The sequence below is a fragment of the Monodon monoceros genome, unplaced genomic scaffold (genome assembly GCF_005190385.1).
Source record: "Monodon monoceros isolate NGI ecotype Baffin Bay Population unplaced genomic scaffold, NGI_Narwhal_1 Super_Scaffold_3, whole genome shotgun sequence".
NCBI classification, from domain to species: domain Eukaryota; kingdom Metazoa; phylum Chordata; class Mammalia; order Artiodactyla; family Monodontidae; genus Monodon; species Monodon monoceros.
In genome coordinates this window covers 55,418,119-55,437,976 of record NW_021703780.1, presented here as the reverse complement: position 1 = coordinate 55,437,976, position 19,858 = coordinate 55,418,119, and the positions used below count along the sequence as shown (strand labels likewise).

Below are 19,858 nucleotides of genomic sequence, written 5' to 3'. Positions count from 1 at the left end.
AAACTACAACCAGTCAGAATGGACTTCATCAAAAACTCTACAAACAATAAATGCTGGAGAGGGTGCGGAGAAAAGGGAACCCTCCTACACTGTTGGTGGGAATGTAAATTGGTAATATCATTATGGAGAATAGTATCGAGGTTCCTTAAAACTAAATAGAACTACCATATAATCCACCAATCCTGCTGCTGGGTATATATTTGGAGAAAACCATAATTCAAAAAGATATATGCACCCTAATGTTCACTGCAGCACTATTTACGATAGCGAAGACATGAAAGCAACCTAAATGTCCATCAACAGATGAATGGATAAAGAAGATATGGTACCTATATAGAATGAAATATGACTCAGCCATAAAAAAGAATGAAAGAATGCCATTTGCAGCAACATGGATGGACCTAAAGTTTATCATACTAAGTGAAGTAAGTCAGACAGAGAAAGACAAATATCATATGGTATCAATTACAGGTGGATTCTAAAAAAATTGATACAAATGAACTTATTTACAAAACAGAAACAGACTCACAGACTTCAAAAAGAACTTACGGTTATCAAAGGGAAAAGGTGGGAGGAGGGATAAATTAGGAGTTTGGGATATAACATATATACATTACTATATATAAAACAGATAATCAACAAGGACCTACTGTATAACACAGGGGACTCTACTCAGTATTCTGTAATAACCTATATGGGAAAAGAAACTGACAAAGAACGTATATATGTATACGTATAACTGAATCACTTTGCTGTACACCTGAAACTGACACAACACTGTAAATCAACTGTACTCTAATATAAAATAAAAATTAAATTAAAAAAGAACAAAAAATAAAGCAATTAGCCAAATCCAGAATATAAGAAATTACAGTTTCTTCTACAAATAAATGGCATTTTTAAAAAGAAAAGGATGGAGCAGCAATTATAAACTAAGGGAGAAATAAGAGATACTTTAACCAAATGCAATGTTTGAATTCTGACTCAAAGAAACCAATTATAAATTGACTTTTTAAAAAAAATAAATAGCTAAAAATCAGACGTGGATGTATATTGGTTGATATTAAGGAATCACTGTTAATATTGCTGGGTATGATGATGGTTATTCTTTAATAGTCCTTATCTGTTAGAGATACTCATTAAAGTATTAACTGAAGAATGACATGCTAAGCTTTTCCTTAAAATACTCCAGTGAATGCATGTGCACACAGACACACATACATGAAGTTGTAAGGATAACAGATGAAATCAGATTTGCAGAATGTAGGTAACTGCTGAAGCTGGGTGAAGGGCATATAAGTGTTCTTTACAGTCTTTTCCCTAGTTTTGTGTATGGCGTGTGTGTGTGTGTGTGTGTGTGTGTGTGTGTGTATGTGTGTGTATGTGTATGGTTTTAAAATTTCACAGCAAAGACTTTTTAAAAATAAGGAAGCAGAGTGGGATGTGTAAAGAAACCAGAGTCCTACCTCATAAACTTGTCCAATTTCATAATCCGTGAAAAATGCGATTGAGGGCTTAGCTAGAAACATTGGAGTATCAGCACAACTGTGGGAGGGCAAGAGAGGATGAGAAAGGCCGTTAGTTTCATCCATGTGACTGATTCATGGAAAACAAATACATCCAAGCCATCAAAGAGATAGGCAATGTGTCATCTGTTGGCTTTTGTTGTTGTTAAAGCAGGTCACAAAAGAGTTTTACAGCAAGATCAAATCTTTGTGAAAACACATATATCTACATATTTCCTTTTCAATATGCATAGGAAAAACTCTGGAAGCTTAAACACCAATACGTTAATTAGGTTTTTAATATAGGTGCTAGTTTTCTTGGCAAATCTTTTCTGATTTTTCTTAATAAAAAGATATTTAATAAAGAAACATTAATCGTTTTAAATCCATTAAAATTATGAACCAGTGAAGCAACTCATTCCCTTCGTACGGACAATTATTGAAATATAGCCAAAGGCACTCTCTTAAAGAAAAATCACAATTTATACTAATTATTTGTCATTACACAGATTTTAAACATTTTTATTATCCAAGACACATGAATTTAATGTAAGGAGCACATGGCTATAGAAATGTCTCCCATTTGATCCAGACCATTCAGATATAAACAAGGGCCAACACTAATCCCTATTCCTCAAGACTCTGGCAGGTCAGAAGAGCACAACCCAGGACTCTGGGGGTGTCCAAAGGCCACGCCTGAGGGCAGCCCCGAAGCCCTGCTCTATTCGGATACTGACACCCCACCCCCAAACGTCTAGGATCCTCCAGAAGCCAAAGCAGACTCAGGACCTTCTGAGTTTTCCTCTGCAGGGTCAGATTTTCTGAGAATACGAGTCAGGAAAAAACACACCTCTCTTCCAGCTCTCCATCCTGGAATTCTCCTATCAGTGCTGGCTTCTTGGGAGGAAACAGAAGAGACGTGCCTCCAAACGGAGTGTTAGGAGGGAAAAAGCGAGGGTTTTTCAGGAAGCGGTTCCGACTCTCCATCCTGGCGAGCAGAAGCCGCTCCAGCTGCCTCTGGGGCACACGTAAATGGTTCATCCAGTTTTTATTCTTCAGTGAACCTGTTTTCTTTGAAACACGAGAAAAGGATAGTGTCAACGACAAGCGGGGGGGCTGTGTGTGTTGATATCTTGCTGACTTCATGATCCACAGGTGGCCAAGGACACCCTCCTCTCTATTTTGCTGTGGCTTCATCACAACGTCGTGTGTCACCAGGAGCCCCTTCCCCCTTGTCATCGCCCTGCCTCACCGTCCACACACTCACAGGCGTCAGCACTCACCTCGGCAGTTGCTCTGGATCTGAGCTTGCCCTTAAAAGATGAGTCCCATGTCAGGCTGTCCATGGTGTAGTCTGTCTCCTCTTCAGACTGAGAGGGCATCTTCCTGCAGGCAAGCTTCTTGGTCAGCTCTTTCTTTGGGACAGAACGTTTCTCACAACTAAATGTCAGTTTTGAATATCCAGGGACAAAGGCACCTGTGGCACCAGGAAAAAAAATAAGTTACTATACCAAGGTGACGAGGTGGACGCTTCCAAGATGACTTAATGAAACCACCAAAGGCACAGTTAGCTTGGTATTCTTTTTCCCCTAAATGTTCATATTTCCTACCCCAGATGTAATTGCCCTTCAGTGTATCAATTACTCCTGGAACTTACTCTGCATCCTCGAGACTTAGGACTAGAGTGTTCATACATTTGTTCAGTTGCCAAACATGGTCAAGAACATGAGTGGACCATTGTCACGCACACGCATGTACACGTACATCATATGTGAACATGCTTTTTTAAAGGTTCACATGACAAATCAAAGTTTGTATTAGCTTTTTAATACCTATAAGATCATCTCCAAAAGGTTAAATGAGAACATTCAATATTGCTAGCAGGAATGCAATGAAACTGGTACCATCACATTTCCTAGCACAGTGCCAGGTAAATCCTCAATACACGTTAAATCCATCCTTACTGATCTACCTAAGATACTGAGTGTCCAGCCAACTTTAAAATACTAAGTGGCTTGGGACTTCCCTGGTGGTCCAGTGGTTGCAACCCCATGCTTCCACTGCAGGGGGCATGGGTTCCATCCCTGGTCGGGGAACTAAGATCCCGCATGCCACACAGTGCGGCCAAAAATGATAATAAAAATAAAAATAAAATAAAACAAAATAAAATAATAAGTGGTCAAGTACCCCATGGCACTTGGTTCTGCTACCTCTTTCTGGCCTCACTTCTCTGCATGGCCCAGGCCGTCAGTGCAACCCTTTCCTCGTCAGCACCCTCAATTCTCTGGATCCCAGTCCTTCCAACCCAAATGCCTTCTCAGCTCCGGTCCCCCAGAGATCATCAGAGTCCCACTGACCGGGGCTGCTGACAAGCTCGTCTTTGGAGCCTGGCACCGCTAGGCCGCCATCCCGATGTTTGGCCGCAGGATCTACATGGCGGCTCTTCTGAAATTCTACCTTGCTGCTTAAGCCCACAACACAGCCTCCCACTCCACTCATTTTCAGAAGATCTTGCCTCTACAGCACAGAAAACTGGCCCAGTATCACACACACATCCTTCTCCGCCTCCCTACCCAAACTTCCCTCCACACTCAAAGTTGCTCTTGGCCTGTAAGGGGTATGCAGAACCCCCAGGTCTGTGTTCTGACTCCATCAGAAACTTGCTCCCTGGCTCATATGTCTTCAGACCCTCCCTGTCTTGGTTCATTCAACTCCATTTCTAAACATTTTCACATCTTGTTGTTGGGCAACGGACTAGAGAGTCAGGTTCCGCATTGAGGAGCTGAGACTTTTATCTTGTACATGTTAGGGAGCTAGTGAGGAAGTGGCACGCTCAGAGCTGACCCTCCCAAGAGCCACTACCAAATTCAAGAAAAGTGGAAAAAAACATCTATGAACAAGGAAATAGCAGCAAAGGTGGCTGGTGTGGTCCCACTACTACAGAACTTCCCTGGAATGGTATCAGAGGCTCGAAGAGAGCACAAAGAGAGCACAGAGGCATTACCTTTAGGTGCAGAGCAAAAGGGCACTGTATCGCTGTAGTAATCATTCGGGCAGATCAAATGATGCTTCTGTAGCAACTCGTTGTCCACACACCACCTGAAGATGGTCTTCACTACACAGACGAGAATGAGAAAAGGTGTCTCAAGGCACACTGACGTCAAAGAAACTACACCCAAACTTTCTTCATCCTCCAAGCCTAAACCACCTAACAAAATTCTTAGAACCCTGTGGTCATTTTGAGATTTAAGAAACTAACCAGCAAGTATTTAAGTTGGCCACTTAAAAGAGGCCAACCATTGGGCAAGACTGTGTGGTGGTATTATTTGAGCTAAAATACAGTTACTTGCAGAGAGGTCTATAACAAAACAGAGTTAGGAGAAACAGGGTAGATTGATGAGTGGCCCCAATTCTTCACTCTTCTCTGTATCCATGCCCCCTGCCATGTGAGTGTTTAGTTCCTGCTACTAGGGACAGAGCCCACTTCTTCACCCTTGACTTTGGCCATGTGATGTGCTTTGACCATGAAAGGCTGGCAGGATTTTGAAAGGTGCTCATGCAGCTGAGCCTTCCCTCTTGTGCCTTTGCCATCATCCTGAGAAGAGCTCCTGCCCCTTCATCCTGGACCCCAGCAGGAGTCCACGTGGAGCAGACCTGAGCCCAACCTGCAGCAGGGAGCCAAGTTCAGCTGGACCCACAGCTGGACGCTGATCTAGCCAGCCAAGCCCAGCTAGATCAGCCAACCCCCAACCGATTGGCAGACACATGAGAGGAAATCTCATTTAACAGAGTGGGAAGTTGATATTATCTATGGTTGATGAGCCAGGAAACAGTAGAAAAGATGTGTTATTTAGAGGTTTCCAGAAGAATCAGAGCTAAAAATGGCCATTTCTGACAAGTGGACTGAAGTTGGGAGAGGTGAGGTGGAGGATTTTTCAATAGACTTTTTTAGAGCAGTGGTAGGTTTGCAGCAAAATTGAGGGGAAGGTACAGAGATTTCCCATATACCCACTTCCCCCCACCACATGCAGAGCCTCCCCCATTATCAATGTCCCCCATGGATGGTACATTTGTTACAACTGATGATCCTACACTGACACATCATTGTCACGTGAAGCCCGCAGTTTACATTAGGGTTCACTCTTGGTGTTGTGAAGTCTATGGGTTTGCACAAATGTGTAATGACATACGTAGGTGGGGGCTTTTTTATATTTCATTAGAAATGATTTGTTTTTTTTTAAACCATGTACACGACTACTTTGATAAAAATTAAGGAGTAAACAGGGTGAATGGAAGACTTGAAAGTTTTCAAACTTTACTGCTTGCTCCATTAACCAACATGGTGCCTTTAAATGGCCTTTCCCTCGAGACATTCCCTATAACCAAAGGTACAGGTGAGACAAGTGAAGAGCACATGTTTCTCCCATCAAATATGTTAATTTAAGAACTTTGAGATTTGGCCTATTACTGTAATAGTCAAGTTTCGACAAGGAAAGCAGGAATTACTCTATGTATACCGTATACAAAGGGGTTAAGGGAATTCCCTGGCAGTCCAGTGGTTAGGACTCTGCGCTTTCACTGCCGAGGACACAGGTTCAATCCCTGGTTGGGAAACTGAGATCCCACAAGTCACGCGGCACGGCCAAAAAAGGGTGGGAGGGCACTTGTTGAACGCAGAGGATTACAAAGTGGGAGAGAGGTCAGGGAATTCATCATTAACAACTTCAGCCAGCAGCACTGAAGCAGGGGGCTCTCAGGACGTGATCTGGACTCTGCTCTGAAACTCACAGCTGCTCGGTCATCTGCCTGCTACTGCTTCTGGAGAACAGAGGCCTCCCCTTCCAAAACTCACCAAGAGCCTCTCATCAGTGACCGATCCCGGAACCACAGGTAAAAGGTCCATTCTGGGAACACGTGGATCCCTGGCCCCTCCTCTGCAATACAGAGACCTCACCAGGGAGTGACAGCAATGCCAACTGACACAGTCCAGCCCAGTTCCCAAGTACTTTGGTGATGGCCTATTTGAAATATTAAAAGATAAAATAAAGCTTCCAGATAAAGGGCAAAGGCCATGCTGCAAGGAGATGTATCCTCTGTCTTCGGATACCATTACTCCCACGGTCCTCCCCCAGGGTGTGGGCAGTTCAGTGTTGTGTCTGGGGGTGGGAGCGGCAGTTTCTTATCAGGTCTTTGGGAAGTTTCTCTCCACATCAGGCCTGGTCCATGGACCAGGTGAGCCTTGGGCACCCTGAACTGGCCTTGTGACCATCTCCTTCCACCTGGGAAGGGTGGGCTTCCTACATGGACCCTGCTCCTGAGCAGGGCTCTGCCAGGGGCTGGCTGCTCCATTCCCCAAAAGATAAAACAGATAAGATAGCAGCAAGGCTGGGACTTCCCTGGTGGTTCAGTGGTAAAGAATCCACCTTCCAACGTAGGGGACTCGGGTTCGATCCCTGGTCAGGGAACTAAGATCCCACATGCCATGGGGCAACTAGGCCTGCGCGCACCCCACAACTGGAGAGCAGAACTAGAGAGAAGCCCGCATGTCACAGTGAAAGATCCTGCATGCCGCAACTAAGACCCTATGCGGCCAAAAATAAAAAATAAATAAGATAGCAGCAAGGGAAGGGAACAAAAGCACAAGACGTTCTGCTGAATTCTGATCTTTCTCCCTCTGTCTGGAGAATTTACGCATGTTTTCCACCATGTGACGTTTGTATCAGCAAACAGAGAAAGTCTGCTTCTGTGCCTCAAATAAATATTTCAGGGGAATGTCCTTACCATCAATCATCCAAGTTATAAAAGGGGTTCTTGGGTCACCTCACCCTGCCCTGAGAAGCAGAGACCAGAGGGGTGTCCAGGGAACTGGATTAAGGTCTCTACTTCTGCTACTTTTGAAATAAAAAAGAGAAACATTGCCAGCAGAAGGCTGAGAAACCAGGGCAGATAATGTCTGATTACAACTTAATATTATCTTGGGTAAAAACATAAAATGAAGGTCACTGGGAAACTCTCCTGGCTGATGTTCATTTCACAGTTCTCAATGTTTTATTCCACTTTCATTAAAAATAAACAAAGAAGGGCTTCCCTGGTGGCGCAGTGGTTGAGAATCTGCCTGCCGATGCAGGGGACACGGGTTTGAGCCCTGGTCCGGGAAGATCCCACATGCCGCGGAGCAACTGGGCCCGTGAGCCACAATTACTGAGCCTGCGCGTCTGGAGACTGTGCTCCACAACGGGAGAGGCCGCGATAGTGAGAGGCCCGCGCACCGCGATGAAGAGTGGCCCTCGCTTGCCACAACTAGAGAAAGCCCTCGCACAGAAACGAAGACCCAACACAGCCAAAAATAAATAAATTTAAAAATAAACAAACAAATAATTACTTAATCTCCCCTGATCTTTAGCCAAAAGAATCCTACCAAAGACGGGAACAGTATCAGACTCCAAGGACTCAGTGGATGTCAGGCAATCAATAAATCTTCCTGAGAATCTGCTACCAATAATCTCTGCCTAAATCCACGACTGAGGAAGGGGGCCTGGCAGCTACACGACTCTGCTGCAGAGAAGGGGCAACAGGAGGAGATATGGATTCTACACTGAGTGTTCACTGTCTAATGGGGCTGAGCCTCAGAGGGGGCAGACCTGACATGGCATGGGGCCTCACACTCAGAGCCACACCCGAGGGGAAGTCATCCACACCCGTGTGACACTGTGCCTGGACAACAGGCCTTCCTCCTCCTCTTGAGAGAAGAAAGAGATGGGCTTTGACAGCAGATACAACTTCAAATCTGGGTCCCAGCCCTTCTGAGCTGTGGGAATTTAGGGAAGTTACTTGAGCTCCTCTCTCAGCTCCTGTAAAATGGAGAGAAAACCTACCTCGCAGGGTTGTTGGAAGGATTCAGTGGAATAACATGTGCAAAGCATCTTACCCATCCTCTGGTCCTCAGCAGGACCCCATGAGTGTAATGCTTTCCAAAGCCACTGTATCTTCCACTTCTCCCTCCCTCCAGGCCACAGATATGTCAGGTCTCCCAACCCTAAAAGCACTGTCCCTACTAACCTGGAAAATGATGATTTTCAGGGATGTAGGAGGATAAATCAAAGACTTTGGTGGTGGGGGGGCGGAATAAAGGAACCAGGGCTTCTTAGAGAAATGGCTGATTCCAGGTCTGGGGCAATAAATACACAAGATGAACCTGGAACATCTGACCATTCCAGAAAGTAAGGAAGTTATCACAGACAACCAATGTTGTGTCAAAAGAGTCAGGTGTCAACTTGAAAATGTTCCAACTGGCCAAAGATGGGACAGTTCGAGCAACAATAAGAATAAATACAGGGCTTCCCTGGTGGCGCAGTGGTTGAGAGTCCGCCTGCCGATGCACGACTAGGCCCGTGAGCCATGGCCGCTGAGCCTGTGCGTCCGGAGCCTGTGCTCCGCAACGGGAGAGGCCACAACAGTGAGAGGCCCGTGTACCAAAAAAAAAAAAAAAAAGAATAAATACAATTGTAGTTATGAAACCTATGAGGTCATAATGATATTAAAAACCGACTAACCAAACCTCATTAGTCATCGTTGGCAGATGTTAGGGAAACCAACTCATTATTTTAAAAACTGGAAGGGGAAAGAATTAATTCTGCTCCTATCTTGGAGTAATCAAAGTAGTTGCTGAAGAGTTTCTCTTTATAGAAGTATTTCAGTATCATTAGCATTTTGCTATAATTTATAACCCCTAATGAAGCAACAGATCTGGGCAAAGACTGGCAACATCACGAAAACAGAGACATCATGCACCTCCTGAAGGGAGTACACAGCACCATCTATGAGCTGGTCTTTCCCCTTCTGCCCCCCAAATTGAACTTAAACCTCATAATGTCTCTACAACTAACTACTGAATTGCAAGGAATACAGGGATCATAAGAACAGGTTAAATGACACCACAGTGTTGAAATCAGCAAAATCCAGACTATGGACAAGTGTACAGGAAAAATGACCCAATTTCTTTAACAAATTAAGAAAGCATTGCCAGAGAGATGGTTGACTTAGAAAAGAGTTTTCAGTGAGCGCTGATGGAGCTTTGATGAGGAAAAAAGATATTGGTCAAATGTGAGAATACCTCTCCACAAAGCACTAATCATTTATCATCCAACATGGCGAATTTAATGTGGAGACACCAACCTGACCAGGTAATCAAGGCTAGTATCACCCGGGCCTCCTGACGTGCTGCGGTGAGAGGAGCACAGTGTCATTTGTATGGCGCTGCTGCCAAGCGCGAGCCTGCGTGTGGTCATGGGGAAACATTAGAGCCACGCCACAGAGGGGGAGGCCTGTCAAGAGAGAGGATCCTGGGAAGACAGGAAGTAAAGCGCCAGGACTCTGTCTCCCCACCTAGGCGAAAGGTGCACTGGCAGAATCAGTCTAACGGAACTGTTTTGTAACCATGGCACCTATTGAAGACTTGTAACTTCCAGGGGAAGGCTTGGACAGGAAATTGCAGTGGACTTCAGCTCTTAGGATGGTAGCAGCTACCCACCCCTCACTCCCAGTCCCAGGGCAGGCATCTGTGCATGTGTTTCGGGGGCATCCTGCACAGTCTGTGAGAGCCTGGGTGAGCCAAAAGGACCCTGTCCTCCAAATACCTGGGATTTGTGCTCTGACGGCCGATGACTGCTTCTGACCACAGAGGTGTAGGCAAAGAGGCACCTCCCCCTATTGTGTCAAGCCCCTTCTCTTCCAGCTGAAGTGACTTCCAGGGAATTTTGTTTGTTTGTTTATTGAAGTATAGTTGGCTTATAATATTAGTTTCAGGTGTACAACATAGTGCTGCGATACTTTTATACATTACAAAATGATCACCACTCTGGTACTTTGTTACAGCATCCTGGACTGGTTAAGACAGGGAGTTAACACGAGGGGGGCGCTCTTGTCCAACAGCGGTCAGGAGCCAACAGATATATTTCCCCTTTTCATCTCCCTGTGGTTGGCGGTTCTGAGATCCATTTCATGAGGCTCCTCAAAAGGTACTGTGGGACTGAGCACGCGTCACCTGTAGTGCAGGCCAACTGACAAATCTTTATATCATCTTTCCCTTCTTCCCTGTTCCACTTCCCTTGTTCTGCATACCTTCTGTCTGGATCACATTCCCAAATAAATTACCTGCATGAAAACATTGGATCCAGGCTTTGCTTTTGGGAGAAACTGGCTAAAACAATTGCTTCCAGACTAGAATGAAGACTATCAGGATAGGATTTTGGAGCTGGATCACTCTTTAGTCAGATGGCAAAAAGGATTCCATTGCTGGTAATTCCTGGAGTATGACAGCATCAAATAACTAAGATTCTCATATGTGGTAAACTGGGATGTGGTAAAAGGTGAAGTGTTGGCATTTGTGATAGCTATGACCCCTGAATGGTATGGGGGCAATGGTAATTATAAGGATTGGCTGGCTTTTAACTGCTTTGGAAGCTTTCAAAAAAAAGAAAATTATAGGCTCACGTCAACTAACTGACAACTCAAGGCATGCCATGAAAGTCAGAGTCTCTGGCAATGACTAACGAGACTCTCATCTAAGTTGCAGGGCAGACAGTGTGAAAATCAGATATGGGATCTAACTGATGGTAGCAGAATAGCAAAGGAGACTGAATGCACAGCATCAACAGGTCTCCTGTATCAAAGTCAGGACCCTGACAGGAAAAGAGTAAGATTCAAAGACCTGGAATGAGGCATTGAGGTGCATGAACCTGAGAATGCTGAACCTCCAGGCTCATCTGAACACTCCAGGTCAGCAGAAGCAACCCTCTCCCCTTGCAGAGATTAGCACCATCATCAAATACTTAAAGGATACAGGGATGATAGTTTTGTTGGGATTAAGTGATGGATACATAAGGGTTCATAAACTATTCAGTTCATCTGTCTGGCTCCTGCAGAAGCCAAATAGAGTAGATGATAATGGGCTACCATAAATTTAACCACGTGGTAGCCCCAATCACAGCTGCCATACTGAATGTGGTATCTTTCTGGCCAGCTTCTAGCATTGACATGTGACTACTGGTCTGGCAAGTGTGTTCTCTATCCTCCTTGGTAAGGATGGTTTAAAGCAATTTGCCTTTATGTAAGAAGGACATCAGCACACAATCACTATCTCACCACAAGAGCATACTAACTCTCCTGCTCTCTAACCAATAGAGCCTGTGGGGAACCCAGTTGTCTTGACACTCTGCCCAACATCACGCCAGTCCATTATACTGATGACTTACTAATTGGACTTGGTGATCATGAAGTGGTAAGTAGTTTAGTAAGACTAGAAGATTCAGGCTCCTGACTGTATGGCTGTTAGCATGACTGACAGCCATCTTGGGCCCTTACAGTTTCTTCTCTCCTTTCAATGACCCTACCCAGGACTTTACTGTGTAGTGAATCACTTCTCTGTCATCAAGGGCTTTGTAGTTAATAGATATTGCTTAAAAATCATGAGGACCAGGTAGCCTCTATGCTCTATTAGTTCCCAAACAATGATGAAAAACCTTCCCTGATGTATTCCTGGTGCCCACAAGACTAGTTACCCATTCACAAATCTTTTTTTTTTTAATGTAAATTTATTTTATTTATTTATTTTTGGCTGTGTTGGGTCTTCACTGCTGTGCGCCGGGTTTCTCTAGTTGCAGTGAGTGGGGGCTACTCTTCGCTGCGGTGCGCGGGCTTCTCATTGCGGTGGCTTTTCTTGTTGCGGAGCATGGGCTCTAGGCATGCGGGCTTCAGTAGTGTGGCACTCAGGCTCAGTAGCTGTGGTGCATGGGCTTAGTTGCTCCACAGCATGTGGGATCTTCCCGGACCAGGGATCGAACCCGTGTCCCCTGCATTGGCAGGCAGATTCTCAACCACTGCGCCACCAGGGAAGCCCCAGCCATTCACAAATCTTAACTTAGGAATGCATGTACTGTTTCCAAGCACCTAGCCCCATACCCGAGGTTAACTATGAAATTATCCCAATGGCCCCTCTGCGGTGTGGAGTACAGCTGCGAATGCTTCTGCATCATTGCCCACCCGATCCCAATCTCACCCACTGATCCACTGATTATATGGAGCTGCCTGCCTCATTTTTCACTCTCAAGATGCCTTCTCAGTTTGGTGGGTGCTTTTCATTCCCTCTGTCCTCCAACACTGACACACTGAAGAAATTTTTAGGGATCCAATAAATCCCTAAATTTAAATCCCTAAATAATAAATTTATTTATTAATTAAATACATGGCATGCCAGAACATCTTCTCTAAAGTAAAGGACGACTAGCTGCATTTTGTATCCCCTACCACTAAGAAGAGTGGTAATTGGCAGAACTCTTCAGATTTTGGAGGCAGCATATTCCACACATGGGAATATTGCTCCAAACCATTTATTAGGTGACCTGAAAGGCTATCAGTTTTGAGTAGGGTTCAAAGCAAGAGAGAGCTCTACGGCATGTCCAGGCTATGACTGAAGCTGTCCTGCCATTAAAGCCACATGACACACAAAAATGCAACGAATCCAAAGGTATCTACGGTGCATGAGAATATTGTAGAGAGTCTCTAGAAAGCCCCAGTAGGAGAGCTGTAACACAGACTCAGGGTTCTGGAGCAAAACTCTGCCTACTGTGAAAGAGAATGACTCATCATTTGAAAAATGGACTATAGGGCTTGAGCATAGACCCAGCACTGACTATGGGACATCGAGTGACTATTCATCCAGAGCTACTCATCTTGACTGGGTATTATCAGATCCACTGAGTCATAAGATTGGGAGGGCACAGGAGCAATCCATTGTACAATGGGAAAATGGCATATTTGGGATTAGGCCTGAGCAGATCCAAAAGACACATGCTAATTACATCAACTGGTGGTCCAGACTGTCTATGTCCTTTGCTCCAGTGCTTTTCCCTCAACTCATATCTATGGCCTCATGGGAAACTTTCCAAGACCAACTGACAGAGGAACAAAAACTCAGGTCTGATTTTGAACACTTCCTGGATATTTGATATTAAGGTATTATTGCTATTTTCAAGTGTAATAATAATATCATTATTTTTCAAAAGCATTTCTTATCTTTTAGTGATACATACTAAAATATTTACAGTGGAATTATATAATGTATGCAACTTGTTTAAAATATCATGAGGGGGGGAATGAGTGGGACAGAAATGGCCATGTGTTAAGCCTGAGTTAGGGGTAAGTGGGAGTTCATATACTATTCTATTTACTTAGGTGTACCTTCTAAATTCTCTGTAAATCAAAGTTAAAAAGAGCAACCCAGTCTGGTCCAGAGATGGGTCAGCATGATACACTGGGGTTAGCTGTAAATGGGCTGCTGCTGTATCACAGCCTTACTCAGGCGTGGCCCTAAAGGACACCATGTAGGGAAATCCTTCCCAGGCTAGAGCCTTGAGCGTCACACCTAATCGTTCACTTTGTATGGCAGAAGTGGCCTGAGGTCGAGTATACATGGAGTTCTGGACAGTAGTGGTGAATGGCTTCGCTGGTTGATCAGGGGTCTGAGGGCAGCTTTGTGGCTGGGATTTTCAGGAAAGTGGCTGATAGGGAACTTGCTTGAAGATTAATAAAGCTGGGGGAGGGTTTGCCTCGACATAGAGGCACAGCATTACCTTTCTCTGTGGCTGCAGTGTTAATGGAAAGCCTTAACATCAGCCGACTTCCAGGGAATTTAAAGGGCCAGCACGCCCCCCTTCATCTTTCTCTTTTCCCCCTTTTGGAAGCCAGATATTAAAGACTACGTCATTCAAAAACAACTGCAGATCAGGGGAATATTAGAACATGACCACACATACCCAGAGAAGGGTTCAGAAAAGACCTAGAAGACCTTAAGATTACATCTCAGGCTGACCCTCAGCACAAACAGCCTACAATAATTAAAAAAACAAAACCAAAAAACAATTACAAAAAACAGCAAACTCTGTGGCAGGGAGAGAATCTGATTTCCAGAGTTACAACACTATTAGATTCAATGTCCAGTTTCTAACAACAACAACAACAAATCAAAAACATACAGAGAAACAGGAAAGTATGCCATGTTCAAAGGAAAAAATTAAATCAACAGAAACTGTCCTTGAAAAAGACCTGATTGCAGACATACTAGACAAAGGCTTTAGAACAACTGTCTTAAAGATGCTCACAGAACTAAAAGAACATGTGGAGAAACTCAAGAAGACGATGTACCAAAAAATATAAATATCAATAAAGAGACAGAAAATGTATAAAGAAACTAAAAAGAAATGTTGGACCTGAAAAGGACACTAACTGAAATGAAAAATTCACTATCAAAGGGATTCAAAAGCAGATTTGAGCAGGCAGAAGAGAGAATCAGTGAACTTTCAGATAGAAAAATAGAAATTACCGAGTCTGAGGAACAGAAGGGAAAAAAGATTGAAGAAAAGTAAAGACAGCTTAAGGAAGCTGTGGGACACCAGAAAGTGAACAACACACATTGCGGGAGTCCTAGAAGGAGAAGAGAGAAAAAGGGGCAGAGAGAATATCTGAAAAAATAACAGCTGAAAACTTCCCAAATTTGATGAAATACATGAATATAAACATCCGAGAAGCTCAATGAACTATAAGAACTCAAAGACACTCATGTTACATGTTATAATCAAACATTTGAAAGACAAAGAGAGCATCTTGAAAGTAGCAAGAGAGAAGTGACTTGTCACATACAAGGGATCCTCAATAAGGCTATCAGCAGATTTCTCATCAGAAATTATGGAAGCCAGGAGGCAGTGGGCCAATATATTCAAAGTGCTAAAAGGAAAAACTGTTAACCAAGAATCCTATATCCAGTAAAACTGTCCTTCAAAAGTGAGGGAGAAATTAAGACATTTCCTGATAAACAAAACCTGAGGGTGTTTGTTACCACTAAACTTGCCCTGCAATGCTCAAGGGAGTCCTGCAACATGAAATGAAAGGACGCTAAACAGTAACTCCTAGACACATGGAGAGATAAAGATCTCAACAAAGGAAATACATGGACAATCATAAACGTTTTCTACATGATTTAAGAGACTAATATTATACATTTAAAGGAAAAAAACAAAGGTAAAAATAAAAGCTAGTATTATAAAAAAGCTAGTATTAAAAAAAAAGCTAGTATTACATAAAGCTGATCATTATAAAAGCTAGTATTATAGTAACTTAGGTTTGTAATTTCATGTCTTGTTTTCTACATAATTTAAGAGACTAATGCATTAGTTGCTATTTCTGGGCACACAATGTATAAAGATGTAATATTCTGACATCAACAACCAAAAGGGGTGGGGATGGAGATGTAAAGAAACAAGAGTTTTGTATGTTATTGAAGTTAAGCTGGTATAAATTCAAAGTAGAGGGCTTCCCTGGTGGCACAGTGGTTGAGAGTCTGCCTGCCGATGCAGGGGTCACGGGTTCGTGCCCTGGTCCGGGAAGATCCCACATGCTGCAGAGTGGCTAGGCCCGTGAGCCATGGCCACTGAGCCTGAGCGTCTGGAGCCTGTGCTCCACAACGGGAGAGGCCACAACAGTGAGAGGCCCGTGTACCACAAAAAAAAAAAAAAAAAAAAAAAAAAAAATTCAAAGTAGAGTGTTATAATTTTTGGTTGTTAAATGTCACCCCTATGGTAACAACAAAGAAAATAGCTATAGAATATAACCAAAAGGAAATAAAAAAGGAATTTAAACATTTCACTACAAAAATTGACTAAATACAAAAGAAGACAGTAATGCAGGAGATGAGGGACAAAAGAGGTACATGGCATATAGAAAAAAAATAGCAAAGTGACAGAAATTCCTCCTTATCAGTAATTACTTTAAATGTACATGGATTAAACTCTCCAGTCAAAAGACAGAGATTGGCAGAATAGGTAAAAACGCATGATCCAAATAGATGCTGTCTACAAGAGACTCATTTTAGATCCAAAGACTCAACTAGATTGAAAGTGAAAAGATGAAAAAAGATATTCCATGCAAATAGTAACCAGAAGAGAACAGGGACCTCCCTGGTGGTGCAGTGGTTAGGAATCCTGCCAATGAAGGGGACACAGGTTCAAGCCCTGGTCCGGGAAGATCCCACATGCCATGGAGCAACTAAGCCCGTGCGCCACAGCTACTGAGCCTGTGCTCTAGAGCCCGCGTGCCAAAACTACTGAAGTCTGTGCACCTAGAGCCCGTGCTCCGCAACAAGAGAAACCACTGCAATGAGAAGCCCACACACCACAACGAAGAGTAGCCCCCGCTCCCTGCAACTAGAGAAAGCCCATGGGCAGCAACGAAGACCCAATGCAGCCAAAAATAAAAATAAATAAATAAATATATTTAAAAAAAAAAGAAGAGAACAGAAGTGGCTGTACTAATATCAAAGTAGACTTTAAATCAAAGTAGGTTACAAAGGGCTTCTGTGGTGGTGCAGTGGTTAAGAATCCACCTGCCAATGCAGGAGACACGGGTTCAAGCCCTGGTCCGGGAAGATCCCACATGCCGCAGAGCAACTAAGCCCGTGCGCCACAACTACCGAGCCTGCGCCCTAGAGCCTGCAAACCACCACTACTGAGCCCGTGTGCCACAACTGTGGAAGCCCACATGCCTAGAGCCCATGCTCCGCGACAAGAGAAGCCACCGCAATGAGAAGCCCACACACCGCAACAAAGAGTAGCCCCCGCTCAATGCAACTAAAGAAAGCCCACACACAGCAACGAAGACCCAATGCAGCCAAAAATTAATTTATTTAAAAAAAAACTACAAGAAACAAGGAAGGACATTATATAGTAATAAAAGATTCAACAGAGCAAGAAGATACAATAAGTATAAACATTTACACACCTAATGGCAGAACATCAAAATAATGAAGCGGCTTCCCTGGTGGTGCAGCGGTTAAGAATCCACCCGCCAATGCGGGGGACATGGGTAAGAGCCCTGATCGAGGAAGATCTCACATGCTGCGGAGCAACTAAGTCCGTGCTCCACAACTACTGAGCCTACGCTCTAGAGCCCGCGAGCCACAACTACTGAAGCTCACGTGCCTAGAGCCCATGCTCCACAGCAAGAGAAGCCACTGCAATGACAAGCCTGCACACCGTGACGAAGAGTAGCCCCCGCTTGCCGCAACTAGAGAAAGCCCGTGCACAGCAACGAAGACCCAATGCAGCCAAAAATAAATTAATTAATTTTTTAAAAAATGGGGCTTCACTGGTGGCGCAGTGGTTGAGAGTCCGCCTGCCGATGCAGGGGACACGGGTTCATGCCCTAGTCCAGGAAGATCCCATGTGCCGCAGAGCGGCTGGGCCCATGAGCCATGGCCGCTGAGCCTGCGTGTCGGAAGCCTGTGCTCCGCAATGAGAGAGGCCACAACAGTGAGAGGCCCGCGTACCACAAAAAAAAAAAAAAAAAAGAAACAAAACTGGAAAATTCACTAAACTGTAGAAAATAGGCAACACCTTTTTTTTCCAGAATACCAAAGAGTTTATTCAAAAAAAGTCACTTAATAAAAGCACAGTTTTGCAAGTTTGTCTAAAACTTGATAATTCTGAACAAAAATAAAACGTCTGACCACTCCAAAATAGGAAAAGACAATCGTGTACAACTAGACATACACATTCTAGGCACTATGAAAACTGGGTAAATGTATGCTCCCAGCAAGAGACGTGTCACCATCCTAAGTCCCCTTAGTCACCAAATGCAGGATTAAGAGGCCAGAGTCAGGTTTCCCTTTCTAAGCCACTCTGTTACTCTCTAGGAAACTCTGGATCTCAGCCTAATCTCCAGCTTTGCCTGTACCTTGATAGGGAAGGAGGGAGGGACAATAGAAGAGAAGAGGAAAGGGGTGTGACATCTTTCTTAGGAAAGAAAAAAGGCACGGTGATGAGCTAGAAAGTGATGAAAGCAAGGATCAACTATCATTCACCCTGAATTCACCCATTCACCCTGACAGTCCAACCTCCTTATTTTGTAGGTGAGAAAACAGACCTAGAAAAATCATGTGGTTTGCTCAAAATCACATGGTTACTACGTGTTGTAGTGCTTTATGTAAGATCAACTTGCCTCTCAACTTGGTTGGAAAATTAAAAAAACAAACCTGTCCCAAAACTTCAAGCAACACATTTTTAAACAGTCAATGAACCAAAGAAGAAATCACAAATAAAATTAGAAAATACTTAGAGACAAATGAAAATGAAAACACAACATACCAAAACTTATGGGACACCAAAAAAGCAGTGCTAAGGAGGAATTTTAGAGCTATAAACACTTACATAAAACAAGAAAGATCTTAGATCAGTAACCTAACTTTAGGACTTAAGGAGCTAGAAAAAGAACAAACTAAACCTAAAGCTATTAGAAAGAAGGAAAGAAATAATAAAGATTAGAGCACAGATTAACAAAGTAGAGAACAGAAAAACAATAGAGAAAATCAATGAACCCAAAAGTTGGTTCTTTGAAAAGATCAACAAAATTGACAAACTTTTAGCTACATCAACTAAGAAAAAAGAGAGAAGACTCAAAAGACTAAAATCAGAAATGAAAGTGGGGATATTACTACTGATTCTACAGAAATAAAAAGGATTATAAGTGAATACCAGGAACTGCACACTAACACATTGGATAACCTAGATAAAATGGACAAATTCCTAGAAACACTAAGCCTACCAAGACTAAATCATGAAAAAACAGAAAATCTGAGTTGACTTATAACTAGTAAAGGGACTGAATCAATAATAAAACAAAAATTTCCCAACAAAGAAAAGCCCTGAACCGATGGCTTCACTGGTGAGTTCTACTAAACATTTAAAGAATACATACCAATCCTCAAAATTTTCACAAAAAACTGAAAAGGAGGGAACACTTCTTATCTCATTCAAGAGGCCAGCATTACCCTGATATAAAACCAGACAAAGGCACTACAAGAAAACTATATCCCTTATGAATACTGATCCAAAAATCCTCACAAAATACTAGCAAACTGAATTCAGTAGCATATTGAAAGGATAGTTCATCATGACCAAGTGAGATCTATTCCTGGAATGCAAGGATGGTTCAAAATACAAAAATTAATCAATGTAATACACCACATTAACAGAATGAAAGGGGAAAAATCATGTGATCATCTCAACTGATGCAGAAAAATTTTTGAAAAAATTCAGCACCCTTTCATGATTAAAAAAACACTAAAAAACTAGAATAAAAGGAAACTATTTCAACATAATGAAAAGCATAGATGAAAACCCACAGCAAACATCACACTCAGTGGTGAAAGACTTAAAGCTTTTCCTCTATGATCAGGAATAAGGCAAGAATGTCTGCTTTCACCATTTCTAGCCACCACAGTACTGGAAGTTCTAATCAGAGCAATT

The 19,858-nt window shown here is 43.2% G+C and overlaps 1 protein-coding gene across 13 annotated transcripts in view; it reads right to left on the bottom strand.

Annotated features, from left to right (window-relative positions):
* Nucleotides 1-19,858, bottom strand: part of DLEC1 (DLEC1 cilia and flagella associated protein) — a 102,767-nt gene that overhangs the window by 63,443 nt on the left and 19,466 nt on the right. For 12 of the 13 annotated variants that reach the window (XM_029244137.1, XM_029244141.1, XM_029244145.1 and 9 more), the window contains 4 exons: nt 4,510-4,620; nt 2,789-2,982; nt 2,356-2,576; nt 1,467-1,545 (listed from right to left, as the gene is read on the bottom strand). In XM_029244137.1, coding sequence (XP_029099970.1) covers nt 1,467-1,545; nt 2,356-2,576; nt 2,789-2,982; nt 4,510-4,620 — 605 coding nt within the window. Of the gene's footprint in view, nt 1-1,466; nt 1,546-2,355; nt 2,577-2,788; nt 2,983-4,509; nt 4,621-6,357; nt 6,443-19,858 lie in introns of those variants that run through there. The other variant, XM_029244149.1, reaches the window with a different exon arrangement.